At 48.7% G+C, this 15,383-nt stretch overlaps 1 protein-coding gene and 1 non-coding gene across 2 annotated transcripts; one reads left to right on the top strand and one right to left on the bottom strand.

Annotated features, from left to right (window-relative positions):
• Positions 1–957: 957 nt before the first annotated feature.
• TRNAC-GCA lies at positions 958–1,029 on the bottom strand. Its single transcript has one exon. It is a non-coding gene; the product is annotated as a tRNA-Cys (tRNA).
• A 5,488-nt stretch (positions 1,030–6,517) lies between these two features.
• LOC123358665 lies at positions 6,518–9,997 on the top strand. Its single transcript, XM_045000969.1, has one exon. It carries the CDS (start codon positions 6,518–6,520, stop codon positions 9,995–9,997), a length of 3,480 nt encoding a protein of 1,159 aa, XP_044856904.1.
• Positions 9,998–15,383: the final 5,386 nt, after the last annotated feature.

Consider the following 15,383-nt stretch of genomic DNA (forward strand, 5'->3'; position numbering starts at 1 on the left):
TTGCCAGAAGAGACCATTAGAGCATCTAATCTGACCCCCTGCATATCACAGGCCTCCTGTAGGACACCTTAGCTAGTTTTGAGACAAACACATTCCAGAAACGCATCTTGTCTTCATTAAATGACATCAGGAGATGGAGAATCCACCACTTTCCTTGGTAGCTTGTTCCTGTGGTGAATCATCCTCGCTGTTGAGTATTTGTGCCTTAGTTGTAATATGAATTTGTCTTTCTTCACCATCCAGCCATTGGGTCTTGTTAGGCCTTTCTCTGCTCGATTAAAGAGCCCTTAAATACCCAATCTTTTCTCTCTATTAAGGCACTTCAATTAAGTCACCTTTCAATCTTCTTTTGATAACTAAACAGGTTGAGCTCTTTCAATAGCTCACTAGAAGGCATTTTTCTCCGGCCCTCAGAACATTAGGTGTCTCTTTGCTGCCCCAGCTCCAATTTCACAACATCTTTTTCAAATGAGGACCCCAAAACTGGAGGCAGTATTCCAGTATCAGTCTCACTGATGCCGTGTCACCTCCTGTGACGTTATTGACATAATCTGTAACTGTATAGATCACCGTTGTGACCACTGTTCTATATTTGCAGCCAATATTACAGAGAAGTGGTCGTGTAAGGGGTCTATGGAGAGGTTCTGATTGGCTGATTATAATGATGCTATCTCTAGATGTGTATCATTTTTTTGTAGTTGACATTATGAATATTGGCTCTATGCTGCCTGTATTTCAAACTTGTGCTCTGCTTCAGGGAATGATACCTTTGTTTAATTGATGAAAACATAAACTAGACACTTAGAGGATTGGAACTGATTTCAGCTGATGGACAGGTTTGCTAGGTTTTTATGCATTTGGACAGCAAAATGTTGAGTGTTCACATTCATTTCAAGCATCCTCGTATGGTGGAGTTCCTGAACATAATGGAGAATGGAAATGTTTTTCTTTTCTTTAAGAGGGCACCTGGGTTTGAACAAAGGACCACTTGATCTGCAATCAAACGCTCTACCACTGAGCTATACCCCCATTACAACAGGAATATGGAATCGTGATCTCCAGGACTTTGAAGGACAGACCCTGCATCATCGAGCTCCTTTGCCATTCACAGACCACAGGTGGTTTTAAAAATGGGGTTTGATTAAACTTCTTAAATGTGGTAAACACCACAGCTTGCACCCCCACTGCTATAGCTTCTCCCCATGACAAAGCTGCCACCTCCTGGGGAAGTGGATTGAGTACACCAACAGGAAATCTCTCCCCCCGCAGCATGGAGCAGTGGTTCTCAAGCTGTGGGTCAGGACCGCAAAGTGGGTCGTGACTCTGTTTTAATGGGGTCACCAGGGCTGGCATTAGACTTGTTGGGTCCTGGGGCTGAAGCCAAAAGTCTGAGCCCCACCACCCAGGGCTGAATCCCTCAGGCTTTGGTTTTGCCCTCCCCCCACTGGGGCTCAGTCTTTGGCCCTCCCCGCCTGTGGAAGGGCTTGGTCCGTCTTTCCAGGGCTACGTATTAAGTTATTTTGGCAGAAGGAGGTTGCAGTGAAAGGACGTTTGAGAAACCCTGGCACAGAGCATCTCCATTACTGAGCTGCAGCAGCATAGACTCACTGTTTGAAACATTGACCTGGCCTTAGCCTCTGAATATGTCTAGGCTTGGCTCCCTCTGGCACTGTTGTGATCAGACCCTGGAATTACAGCCATGGAGACACCACACACCAGCCTTGCCTAGCTGGCAAGGATCAGACCTTCACAGAAAGACACCCATGGTTTTCTAACCCAGCTACCTAAGGCCTCAGCCACAACCACTTAACACAGGGGCCTTTCTACACTCTGGTTCTGTTCTCACTGAAGGGTCATTACAAATTGTTTGCTCAGACCAGCTTCCCCAGCACACTCACTGCTGTGCAGCTCTGTACGTGTGGCCATGGCTGAACCGCAAGAATTCCTGCCCATTTCCCTACTGGCTGGAGCATGATGAGGGTGTGTTTGTGGTTAATGATGTTGCTGTAGATTGTTCATTTCCTGCCCTGGCAATTCAGACAGTCCCTTTTCCCATTGTATTGCCAGCACCTCTGGGAGTCCAATAACAGAGGCGGGTTTTCTCTGGGCATTGAGATTTTTGAGGGCGTTGGTGGCTCCTTTCTTTCCTCACCCTGGAGAAACTCAGCTTTTTATTCCACCCTTGATGACTCATGGAATAACAACAGCAGCATGAAGAGGAGAGTGAATATCTCACTGCCAGGGGGAAGGTGGACGCATCCCCTCTGTCTGACCATTGCTATTGCAGGAGAGAAGGTTTCAGTGGAATCGAATGCCCTGGCTCAGACAATAGACACAGGGAGGTTTTGCTGTTCATGGATCTGTGCAAAGGAAATTGTGTGTCTGTGTGAAAATGAGGAGGGATATGAAATGCCCACGTGGTGGTGCCTAAGGCAAAAGGGAACCCTAGAGGATTAGAATAGGATAAGTTCCCAAGCAACATGTTTCTTACTTTGCCCATCTGTTAGTTTTGATGATTATCGATGGAAAGATTTTGCCATTGGGTCGTGTGTTTACACAGAAATTGACATTTACCAACAAAAATGTAATTCTTCCAAGTCTGCTGGTGGTGAGTTTAGAGGGACACACTCACTCTTCCCACCCGCCATGCCAGGCCTGTGCTCTCCAGAATGTCAACTTCCCACAGAGCTGGGATCCTTCCCTCATCTCCCCCAAGGACCACTGCCCCACCCCCACTTCTGGGGTCCCCTTCCAACACTGTCCAACTCCCCTGCTGGCAGGATCCCTTCCCATTCCTTTCATTTCCTGCCTCCCCTCTGAGCAAAAGCTCTGCATTGTTCCCACACTGGGAATTGAACCCAGGCCGCCTGGGTGAAAAACCAGGAATCCAAATCATGAGATCATATGGGACTTGTATAGTCAACAGCACGTTTACACATTCACACCCAATAATTCAAAGTAGCCATTCAAAAAACCTTCAAAAACAGACTTCAAAGAGAAATTGCAGAGTTACAATTGATTTGCAAACTTAACACCATTAATTTGAGCTTGAATAAGGACTGGGAGTAGCTGGCTCACAATAAAAGCAATTTTCCCTCTCTTGGTATTGACACCTCCCCATCAATTATGGGGAGATGACCACATTCACCCTGACTGAATTAGCCTTCTACACTGGTTCTTCCCTTGTATGGTAACTCCCGTCACTTCATGTTCCAATCTATATTTATGCCTCTATCTGCAATTTTCACTCCATGCATCTGAAGAAGTGGGCTTTTTACCCACGAACGCTTATGCCCAAATAAATCTGTTAGTCCTTAAGGTGCCACCGGACTCCTCATTGCTTTTAATTCTAAGCTGATCTTAACCCTTTCAGTACCCTTACAAACTCAGATGCTTCTCACCACAGGCTGGCTGGTGGCTTTTCAGCCAGGCTCTCCCCTTTCATCAGCACTTCAGTTGCTTGGTGTGGGGGTGTCTGTAGACGCAGGTGGCAGAGAGAGATAAAGCCTGGCAAATGTCTCTCCTTTTATCATGTCCTTTCTTCCCTCATGGCTTTGTCCCCCCTCCCCCCTTCAGAGTCAGGTGAGCATCACTGCGTCTCTCCAAGCAAGTCTGAGCAATTCCCCTGGGGTGTCCTCATGCAGGTGAGTCATTGCATTGTAGCTCTCTTGCTGGACAATGGCTGTCGATGGGTTGTTTAGAAGCAGCAAAGAGTCCTGTGGCACCTTATAGACTAACAGACGTTTTGCAGCATGAGCTTTCGTGTGTGAATACCCACTTCATCAGATGCAAGTAGTGGAAATTTCCAGGGGCAGGTTTATATATGCAAGCAAGAAGCAAGCTAGAGATAACAAGGTTAGTTCAATCAGGGAGGATGAGGCCCTGTTCTAGCAGTTGAGTGAAAACCAAGAGAGGAGAAACTGGTTCTGTAATTGGCAAGCCATTCACAGTCTTTGTTTAATCCTGAGCTGATGGTGTCAAATTTGCAGATGAACTGGAGCTCAGCAGTTTCTCTTTGAAGTCTGGTCCTGAAGTTTTTTTGCTGTAGGATGGCCACCTTAAGGTCTGCTATTGTGTGGCCAGGGAGGTTGAAGTGCTCTCCTACAGGTTTTTGTATATTGCCATTCCTAATATCTGATTTGTGTCCATGTGACGTTATTGATATAAATGGGAACCATATAGAACATGGGTTGCAACCAAGGTCCTGTGGTGGCACCAAATCCTAAGTAAAGGGGGTCATATAAGGTGTCTAAGACCAGGTTCTGGGTTGCTGGTTATGATTATGCTGTCTGTATGTCTGTGTATCATTTTGTAGTTGAAGTTATAAGTATTGGCTCTGTACTGTCTGTAGTTTGTATTATGCTCTGCTTCTGGGAAAGATCCCAGACAAGCTGATGTTAGCCCTGCATAGCTGGCTTGATGGCCCATTAAAGGGCCATCAGCTACACAATTGACCCATGGAGAGAAGGCAGACACGCCTTGTGACTCAGCAAAGTATGCAGAAACTTGTCCATGTGACTGCAAACTCCATTTTATTTTTGCTGTAAGTTTCCCCCGTGAGGACAAAGGGATTCTTACACCTGGAAAAGTCTATATAAGGCTGAGGCATCATCTCCATCTTGTCTTCAATCCTGCTTCTGACCTCTGGAGGGATTTTGCTACAAGCTGAAGCTCGGCACAAAGGACTGACTGACCCATCCCAGCGGGGGTGTATTCCAGAGACTCAGTTTGAACCTGCAGTTTACTCCATCTCTGCTGCAAGCCTGAACTAAGAACTTTGCCATTACTGTATGTAATTGATTCCATTTAACCAATTCTACCTCTCATCTCTACCTTTTTCCCTTTATGAATAAACCTTTAGATTTTAGATTCTAAAGGATTGGCAACAGCGTGATTTGTGGGTAAGATCTGATGTGTATATTGGCCTGGGTCTGAGGCTTGGTCCTTTGGGATCGAGGGAACCTTTTTCTTTTATTGGGGTGTTGGTTTTCATAACCATTCATCCCCAGGACGAGTGCACTGGTGGTGATGCTGGGAGACTGGAGTGTCTAAGGAAATTGCTTGTGTGACTTGTGGTTAGCCAGTGGGGTGAGACCAAAGTCCTTTTTGTCTGGCTGGTTTGGTTTGCCTTAGAGGTGGAAAAACCCCAGCCTAGGGCTGTGACTGCCCTGTTTAAGCAATTGGTCCTGATTTGGCACTTTCAGTTGGGTCCCGCCAGAATCGCACCGTCACAGTGGCGTAGTCGTGCTTGGATCCACAGAACCAGGTCAATTAAGCTTTGGGTCAGAACCCCACGCTATCCAAATTCGAATTTTGGGGTTTGAGAGTTTGATTGGTTAGAGAGCTGCTGCAATGGCTGAGCAGAGAGATTATGCGGGACTGGGCAAAAGAGCCCTGGAAAATTTGTGCTCAGAAAAGGGGATAAGCTTTAGAAAGAAAGCTACAAAGGAGGAACTCAGAAATCTGTTAATGGCCAATGATCAGGGAGCTTGGCCCTTGCCTGACGCTGCAGAAACAGTTGGAGGGCAAGAAGCGACAGATAAACTGCAACTTGAGCATGAACGGAATCTAACAGATCTTCGGTTGCTGGAAAGGCAAAAAATAGCTGAATTGGAGAAGGAGGCCGATGAGAGAAAGAAGGAGGCCGATGAGAGAGAGAAAGAAGCTGATAAAAGAAAGAAGGAGGCTGATGAGAGAAAGAAGGAGGCTGATGAGAGAAAGAAGGAGGCTGATGAGAGAGAAGAGAGAGCTCGTAAGGGGCGTCTGGAGCTGCTGGCTGCTGAACGGGAGACTCACAGGATGCAACAGGAGACGGCCAAACTTCAGCTCCAAGTGGAAGAGCGGAGAAAGTCATCACCCCCTGATACTCCACTTCCCCACCGCCATGAGAAAAACTGGGAAAGGATGTGTCCCATTTACAGTGATACTGAGGATATAGAGGCGTTTCTATCTACCTTTGAACGACTCTGCAATCTGTACCAAATCCCAGAAGGTCAGCGAATGCCTGTCCTGCTGACCAGACTGACTGGAAAAGCCAGGGAGGTATTTAATGAATTGGGGGAACGGGAAGCCTTGGATTATGAGCGGTTTAAAGATTCTGTGTTAAGGCGGTTCAAAGTCACTCCTGAATCCTACAGAGTTAAATTTAGAGAGTTTAAAATGTCTAAGGATTGTACTTTTGTGGAATGTGCTCATAAACTGATGGGTTTTGTTAAAAAATGGGTTATGGGAGCAAAGGCACATGGGAGTTTTGACAAACTGCTGGATTTGATAACTTTAGAACAGTTCCTAGACATTGTGCCTGACCAGGTGAGAGCAGCTGTGTGTGATAGGGACCCTGAGTCAGTCCTACGGGCGGCAGAGATTGCGGATGCCCACACCCAAAACAGGGCTCGGGAAGGGTGTAGACCCCTGGGGAAAACTAGTCACCATTCTCCCCAGCTCAAGAGGAGGGAAGGATTTAAAGGTAAGCCTGGCCCTGACTCCTCTCAAGGGGGGATGGAGGGTAGGAACTCGCATGCCCAGGACGGAACAGGTGACCTGCTATCACTGTGGCGTGCTGGGCCACATGAGACCCGATTGCCCGACCCTGAAGGGCAGCCCAAAGCCAGCAGTGCAGGCCAACTCCATTACCCTGAGCACTCAGGCTGAACCAAGCCTCAACAGCGCCACCTTGAGTCCAGGTGCAAGCACAGCGATGGCTAATGCCAACCCCATTGTCTCCAGTGGTCTGGGGGGAGGGGATGAGCTCACCAGTTATGTCAGGACTGAGGCTTGGCAAGGGAGTGAGAGGTTTATTAAGGAAGCAAAGGTCAATGGTGTTGAATGCATGGGATGGCGAGACACAGGCTCTGATGTAACAATAGTCAAGGGACATCTGGTGAAGCCAGAGGACATGTTGCCAGGGGAGTATGTGACAATAGTGGCACTATCTGAGTACTCTGTGGACCTGCCAATGGCTAGGATCCACCTTGAGTGGGATGGCTTTCAAGGGGAGGTGAAGGCTGCTGTCCGGGATTTAATCCCGGCGGATGTTTTGGTAGGAAATAACATACTGAGGGTGAATGGCCACGTGAATGTGGTGACCAGGTCGCAGAAAGAGTTGGTGCCTGGGGCAGATACCTTGACTGAGGCCAGTGAGGGGGACGGCGAACAGACAGAGAGTGTCTCTCATGATGAAGCAGGTGAGGGTTTGTCTGAAGTTTCAGAGATGGCTCTGAATTCAAACAAAACCCAAAATGAATTCATTGCGGCTCAGCAAAGTGATGTATCTCTGGAGAGAGCCAGGAATGATGCCCAAAGTCAGGTCCCATCCAGTGAAGAGAGAGGCAGGTTTTTTATGCAGGATGGGCTGTTGTATAGGGAGCCGCCCAGGGGAAGGAAGAATTCCCAAGCAGCAGCTCACAAACAGCTTGTGGTACTGGAGAGTTACCGCAGTGATTTGTTGAAGTTGGCTCATGATGGTCCATTTGCAGGACATCTGGGTGTAGGCAAAACATGTGACAGGCTAGAGCAAAATTTCTACTGGCCTCACCTCTTTGGGTCGGTGAGAGATTACTGCAGGAGCTGTGAACTGTGCCAGAAGCGTAAGGGGTTAAGAGGGCCTAGCAAGGTGCCCCTCCAGCCTCTGCCTGTTATTGGGGAGGCTTTTGCCAGAGTGGCTGTGGATATTGTGGGGCCATTCCCAAGACCCTCCAGAAATGGGAAGAAATACATTCTGGTGTTGGTAGATTTTGCTACCAGATATCCTGAGGCTGTAGCCTTGGCTAATATTGAGGCAGAGACAGTGGCAGTGGCCTTGTTCTCTATTTTCAGCAGGGTGGGTTTTCCTAAAGAAATATTGTCTGACCGTGGGTCTAACTTCATGTCCGTGGTTTTCAAGCAGTTGTGGGAGTTATGTGGGGTAAAGCACCTGAAGGCTGCTCCCTACCACCCCCAGACTAATGGCCTAGTGGAAAGGTTCAATGGAACCCTAAAGTCTATGCTGAAAATGTATGTTGATAGACGCCAGAATGACTGGGATGTTCTGCTGCCGTATCTATTGTATGCGTACAGGAGTGTGCCCCAAGAGTCTACAGGGTTTGCTCCCTTTGAGCTGCTCTATGGGAGGCAGGTCCGGGGGCCCCTAGATTTGGTCCGTGACTCGTGGGAAGGTAATGTGAAGGAGACAGAGCAGCCAGTGGCTGAGTATGTGGCTCAGTTCAAGGAGAGTTTGCAGGAGATGATGAAGTTGGTTGAGCAGAATCTGAAGGAGAGCCAGGATTCTCAGAAAGCCTGGTATGATAGAGATGCTAAGGAGAGAGCGTTTGAAATAGGGGACATGGTATTGGTGTTAGATCCTGTCCGGAGGAACAAAATGAAAGATGTTTGGATTGGGCCCATGGAGGTAGTGGAGAAAATTAATGAGGTGACCTATGACGTGGGAAAGCCAGAGCTCCAGGGAAGTGTGCAGACAGTGCATGTGAACAGAATGAAGGCTTATCATGCAAGGGAGGTAAATGTAAACATGATCTGTTGTGCTGAGGAAGAGGCAGTGTCTGTCCCTTTGATTGACATGGTTGCTGAAACCCAGGAAGAGACGCCTCTTGAGAGCATTGAGATGGGGGAGGGTTTATCCCCCCCTCAAAGAAAGGAGCTGCTAATGTTGTTAAAACACCACAAGCGAACCTTCTCCAACAGGCCAGGGCTCACTGATAGGATGACACACTCCATTCAGACGGTGGGTCCCCGCCCAGCTCCTAGCAGAGCTTACAGGGCCAAGGGAGACATGCAAAGGCAGATCCAGGAGGAAGTAAAAAGCATGCTGACAATGGGGGTAATTACCCAATCCATGAGCCCCTGGGCCTCTCCCATTGTGATGGTGCCAAAGAAGGATAAAACCATGAGGTTTTGTGTGGATTACAGGAAGCTAAATGCGATCACTCAGCCTGACCCTTACCCCACACCCAGAATAGAGGATCTATTGGATACACTGGGGGGGGCAAAATTTATAAGCACCCTGGATTTGACTAGGGGATATTGGCAAATTCCCCTAGATGCTGATGCACAAGAAAAATCCGCTTTCATAGTGGAATCTGGCCTGTATGAGTTCAAAGTGTTGCCCTTTGGGATGCGTAATTCAGGGGCTACTTTCATGAGACTTATAAACGAGGTCCTACGGGGATTAGAGTCTTTTGCCAGGGCCTATATAGACGACCTGGCCATATTCAGCAGTTCGTGGCAAGATCACCTTAACCACGTAGGGGTTGTGCTGCACCGGCTCAGAGAGGCCAATCTAACTGTTAAGGTGTCTAAATGCAGAATGGGAGCTGCTGAGGTGACCTACCTGGGGCACAGGGTGGGCAATGGGCAACTGCGCCCTGAGCCTTTGAAGGTGGAGGCCATTAAGAGCTGGCCTGTCCCTAGAACTAAGAAACAGGTCCAATCGTTCATTGGTCTGGCCAACTACTACAGGAGGTTTGTTCAGGGATTCAGTGACATTGTTGCTCCCATCACAGACCTGACGAAAAAGGAAAAACCGGACCAGGTGCGATGGACCGAGGCCTGTGAGCAGGGATTTCAAAGCATCAAGAATGCTTTGGCTAAAGAGCCGGTTTTGGCCAGCCCAGATTTTAGCAAACCTTTTCTGCTGTGTACAGATGCTTCCAATATCGGGCTTGGTGCAGTACTGATGCAAGAAGGGGAAGGTGATAAAAGACATCCCGTGGCGTATCTAAGCAAGAAATTGTCCCCCACTGAGCAAAATTATGCTACCATTGAGAAGGAATGTTATGCCATTGTCTGGGCTGTCAAGCAGCTTAGGCCCTATTTGTACAACAAAAGTTTCACTGTGTTGAGTGATCATGCCCCTCTGGTCTGGCTGCACAAGGCCAAAGGTACCAACTCCAGATTGCTGCGCTGGAGTTTGGCCCTTCAAGAGTATGAAATGGATATAATCCACATAAGGGGGAAGGAAAATATCGTAGCTGATGCATTGTCCAGAGTGGGGAGCTCTTAGGATGCAGTCAGTGATGTTTTGTCATCCCTTCCTGCATCACTTTTGCGTTGGGGGTGTGACGTTATTGATATAAATGGGAACCATATAGAACATGGGTTGCAACCAAGGTCCTGTGGTGGCACCAAATCCTAAGTAAAGGGGGTCATATAAGGTGTCTAAGACCAGGTTCTGGGTTGCTGGTTATGATTATGCTGTCTGTATGTCTGTGTATCATTTTGTAGTTGAAGTTATAAGTATTGGCTCTGTACTGTCTGTAGTTTGTATTATGCTCTGCTTCTGGGAAAGATCCCAGACAAGCTGATGTTAGCCCTGCATAGCTGGCTTGATGGCCCATTAAAGGGCCATCAGCTACACAATTGACCCATGGAGAGAAGGCAGACACGCCTTGTGACTCAGCAAAGTATGCAGAAACTTGTCCATGTTACTGCAAACTCCATTTTATTTTTGCTGTAAGTTTCCCCCGTGAGGACAAAGGGATTCTTACACCTGGAAAAGTCTATATAAGGCTGAGGCATCATCTCCATCTTGTCTTCAATCCTGCTTCTGACCTCTGGAGGGATTTTGCTACAAGCTGAAGCTTGGCACAAAGGACTGACTGACCCATCCCAGCGGGGGTGTATTCCAGAGACTCAGTTTGAACCTGCAGTTTACTCCATCTCTGCTGCAAGCCTGAACTAAGAACTTTGCCATTACTGTATGTAATTGATTCCATTTAACCAATTCTACCTCTTATCTCTACCTTTTTCCCTTTATGAATAAACCTTTAGATTTTAGATTCTAAAGGATTGGCAACAGCGTGATTTGTGGGTAAGATCTGATGTGTATATTGGCCTGGGTCTGAGGCTTGGTCCTTTGGGATCGAGGGAACCTTTTTCTTTTATTGGGGTGTTGGTTTTCATAACCATTCATCCCCAGGACGAGTGCACTGGTGGTGATGCTGGGAGACTGGAGTGTCTAAGGAAATTGCTTGTGTGACTTGTGGTTAGCCAGTGGGGTGAGACCAAAGTCCTTTTTGTCTGGCTGGTTTGGTTTGCCTTAGAGGTGGAAAAACCCCAGCCTAGGGCTGTGACTGCCCTGTTTAAGCAATTGGTCCTGATTTGGCACTTTCAGTTGGGTCCCGCCAGAATCGCACCGTCACAGTCCATTTATCCTTTTCCTTAGAGACTGTCCAGTTTGGCCGATGTACATAGCAGAGGGGCATTGCTGGCATATGATGGCATATATAACATTGGTGGACGTGCAGGTGAATGAACCGGTGATGGTGTGGCTGATCTGGTTAGGTCCTGTGATGGTGTCGCTGGTGTAGATATGTGGGCAGAGTTGGCATCGAGGTTTGTTGCATGGATTGGTTCCTGAGTTAAAGTTACTATGGTGCGGTGTGCAGTTACTGGTGAGAATATGCTTCAGGTTGGCAGGTTGTCTGTGGGCGAGGACTGGCCTGCCAGCCAAGGCCTGTGAAAGTGTGGGATCATTGTCCAGGATGGGTTGTAAATCCCTGATGATGCGCTGGAGGGGTTTTAGCTGGGGACTGTATGTGATGGCCAGTGGAGTCCTGTTGGTTTCTTTCTTGGGTTTGTCTTGCAGTAGGAGGCTTCTGAGTACACGTCTGGCTCTGTTGATCTGTTTCCTTATTTCCTCGTGCGGGTACTGTAATTTTGAGAATGCTTGGTGGAGATTTTGTAGGTGTTGGTCTCTGTCTGTGGGGTTAGAGCAGATGCGGTTGTACCTCAGTGCTTGGCTGTAGACAATGGATCTTGTGGTGTGCCCGGGATGGAAGCTGGAGGCATGAAGGTAGGCATAGCGGTCGGTAGGTTTTCGGTATAGGGTGGTGTTAATGTGACCATCAATTATTTGCACCGTGGTGTCTAGGAAGTGGACCTCCTGTGTAGATTGGTCCAGGCTGAGGTTGATGGTGGGGTGGAAGCTGTTGAAATCGTGGTGGAATTTTTCCAGAGTCTCCTTCCCATGGGTCCAGATGATGAAGATGTCATCAATGTAGCGTAGGTAGAGAAGGGGCATGCGTGGACGGGAACTGAGGAAGCGTTGTTCCAGGTCAGCCATAAAAATATTGGCATATTGTGGGGCCATGCGGGTGCCCATAGCGGTGCCACTGATCTGGAGATATATATTGTCATCAAATTTGAAATAGTTGTGTGTGAGGATAAAGGCACAGAGCTCAGCAACCAGTTGTGCTGTGGCATCATCAGGGATACTGTTTCTGACAGCTTGTATTCCATCTGTGTGTGGGATGTTTGTGTAGAGAGCCTCTACATCCATGGTGGCCAGGATGGTGTTTTCTGGAATGTCACCAATGCATTGTAGTTTCCTCAGGAAATCAGTGGTGTCACGGAGATAGCTGGGAGTGCTGGTGGCATAGGGTCTGAGTAGAGAGTCCACATATCCAGACAGTCCTTCAGTGAGAGTTCCACTGCCCGAGATGATGGGGCGTCCAGGATTTCCAGGTTTGTGGATTTTGGGCAGTAGATAGAATAGCCCTGGTCGGGGCTCTAAGGGTATGTTGATTTGTTCCGGTGTTGGTGTAGGGAGTGTCCTGAGTAGATGGTGCAGTTTCTTAGTGTATTCCTCAGTGGGATCTGAGGGAAGTGGCTTGTAGAATTTGGTGTTGGAGAGTTGTCTGTCGGCCTCCTTTTGGTAGTCAGACCTGTTCATGATGACAACAGCACCTCCTTTATCAGCCTCTTTGATTATAATGTCAGGATGGTTTCTGAGGCTGTGGATGGCATTGCGTTCTGCACGACTTAGGTTATGAGGCAAGCGATGTTGTTTTTCCACAATTTCTGCCTGTGCACGTCGGCGGAAGCATTCAATGTATAGGTCCAGACTGTCATTTCGACCCTCAGGAGGAGTCCATGTGGAGTTCTTCTTTTTGTGCTGTTGGTGGGAGGGTAACTGTGTATCAGTGCACTGTTCAGTGTTGTCCTGAAAGTATTCTTTGAGTCGGAGACGGCGAAAGTAGGCTTCCAGATCGCCGCAGAACTGTATCATGTTGGTGGGGGTGGCAGGGCAGAAAGAGAGTCCCTGAGATAGGACAGACGTTTCTTCTGGGCTGAGTGTGTGGTTGGATAGATTGACGATATTGCTGGGTGGGTTAGGGGTACCATGGTTGTGGCCCCATGTAGCAGGTAGGAGTTTAGATAGCTTACAGTCCTTTTTCCTTTGTAGAGAGGTGAAGTGAGTAATGTAGATCTCCTGTCTTATTGTAGTGAAGTCCGTTTGTATGGAAGTTTGGTTATTGATGAGAGTCTCCAGGTTGGAGAGCTCTTTTTTGATGTTTTCCTGTTTGCTGTATATTGATGGGTTGTTTGACACGCTGTCCGGGTGTTGGTTACTTTCCTTGCTGTTGCCACTGGGGAGCTAATATTTGGCTGACTCCCCCACCTTGCAGCACAGTGACAACCACACTGCACAATTCTCATAACTTCATATGCATGAATGGTATACATCTATGGGTAGAGAAATGACTTTCAGCCAATCATATCCTTTCCCTGATACCTTACAAGTCATGCTCTATATGTAAGATCACGATGATTATGGGGGTTACAGCACGCTCCCCCAAAGGTATAGTATGTCACACTGAGATTCTATGTTCATTTGTTCTGTAACAGCATTACAGAGATCCAGTGACTGACCAATGGAATTTCCAAGTGCTAAAATAGAAAGCGATGTCGGTCTCTCATTGGCCATCAGCGACTGAAGATGTGGTTAAACGAGCCGGAGCTTCAAGGCGAGGGTGGCTCTGTCCACTGCCTTCCGTTCCACTGCTGGGCCCCAAGTCCCTGGTGGCCAATATGTGACGCTGGGAGAAGAGAGTGGGGTGGCAAGTGGTGGCAGGACTTTTGCCACCAGGGTCTAGCTGCCCAACTTCCTCCTGGTACTGCTGGCCCCCCCGTCGCCTTCAGGTAACCCAGGAACTAAGGCAGGAATAGGGCGAGGAAGCGAGTAAAGCCGAGCAAGGAAGGCAAAAGTGAATCTTGTCTTCATGGGCCGCTCGCAATGACGTCCTTTTTCTGTGCCACAGCTGACAAAAACATCGCAGACAGAAAAGTAATAGGCCAAAAAGAAACCGAGCAGCTGCTGAAGTAGTTCAGTTGGGAGCATGCTAGACTAACAGGCTCTTCTGTCCCACTTTGTGCATGGGTGGGATGTTTTCTGAAAATGCAGCAGTTCCTTTAACTGCCACGAGTCCCTCATTTCAGGCTATGCAGCAGGAAAAGACAGCATGGGCTTCTGCACCAAGTTGGCCCACTTGACCTTTCATTCTTCTCTTGCTCTTTGTCAGCAAGGGGAAGAAAAAGAAGCTCTCCCTCAAGCTGGAGTCACAAGGGCGATGTAAGGACGACTTCCTGAGTGCCCACTCCAGTCCTCTGCTCTGCCAGCTGACCTATTGAAGGGCGGTCACCACTTTCTCCAGGTTTGTCCATCGGTCTGTGTGAGGGTGAGCAACAGCCAAGCAGATGGAGTTTCTGTAGTGTAGTGGTTATCACGTTTGCCTAACATGCAAAAGGTCCCTGGTTCAGAAACATGCTGGCTTCCTTTTCCCAGATCCCCTTGCTGTTCAGGAAGGCCTTCTCCTTCTCCTATTGGCCTGTCCCTGGGATAACTCCAACCCCTGCATGACAGAGGGTGCTGACAGCAGTGGAGAAAGCACCTGGGCGTCAGGCTGGAGAACCTAGAGGAGTGCGGCGTGTCACCTTTTGGAGGCTTGTGGCTTGGCCTCCTCTGCTGTTGGAGGTTGGCCGGTGGAGGCCGGCTCTTCCTGCTGGCCTCCTCTGCGTGACTTGCCAAAGGAGGAAGTGAGGCAGGAATGGGGCAAAAGAGGAAAGTCGAGCTGAGGAAGGCAGGGCAGAAGCTAAGCGCCTCAGTGCGGCTAAGTGGGGTTAGTAGAGCATCACCATTCGTTCTGCAAAGCCGGGGGAGGTGCGGTTGGCTGCTGGGAGGCAGAATCCTGTGCCTGCCTCTTGGCTTCCCAGGGATGGCTCCTTGCAGCCCAGGAGAAGCGGGGTTCTAGGGGGACGGAAAAGCACCAATGGCGAGGCTGAGTGGGCTCCTTTCTGGCCGACATGGTGGGCTGTGGTGGGTCTGGGAGTTGCCTGTAAGCCGTAAGTGGACTTGGTGCAGTGAAAACCGCTGCTCCATTCTGGCTGACCTGAGGGCGCCATTGATGACATGGGAGTGGGGGCAGGGCGCTGGCTGTGAGCAGATGGGATCCAGGAAGCCCCAGCCTGCCCCTCCAGGGGCCCAGTCTTCTTCTCTCCTGCCATGGGGATCCCGGCCTAGAGCCTGCCCAGCATGTGCTGCAGCTCGAGCATTAAGCCTTCCTGTGCGGCCTGTGCTGGAGCTGACCCTGGACCCCTGTGGGGCACTG

The sequence above is a fragment of the Mauremys mutica genome, unplaced genomic scaffold, assembly GCF_020497125.1.
Source record: "Mauremys mutica isolate MM-2020 ecotype Southern unplaced genomic scaffold, ASM2049712v1 Super-Scaffold_100093, whole genome shotgun sequence".
Lineage (NCBI taxonomy): Eukaryota > Metazoa > Chordata > Testudines > Geoemydidae > Mauremys > Mauremys mutica.

What these genes read in the sequence shown, in the direction of transcription:
- LOC123358665 (XM_045000969.1), top strand. Translation starts at nt 6,518, where the DNA reads ATGCCCAGGACGGAACAGGTGACCTGCTATCACTGTGGCGTGCTGGGC.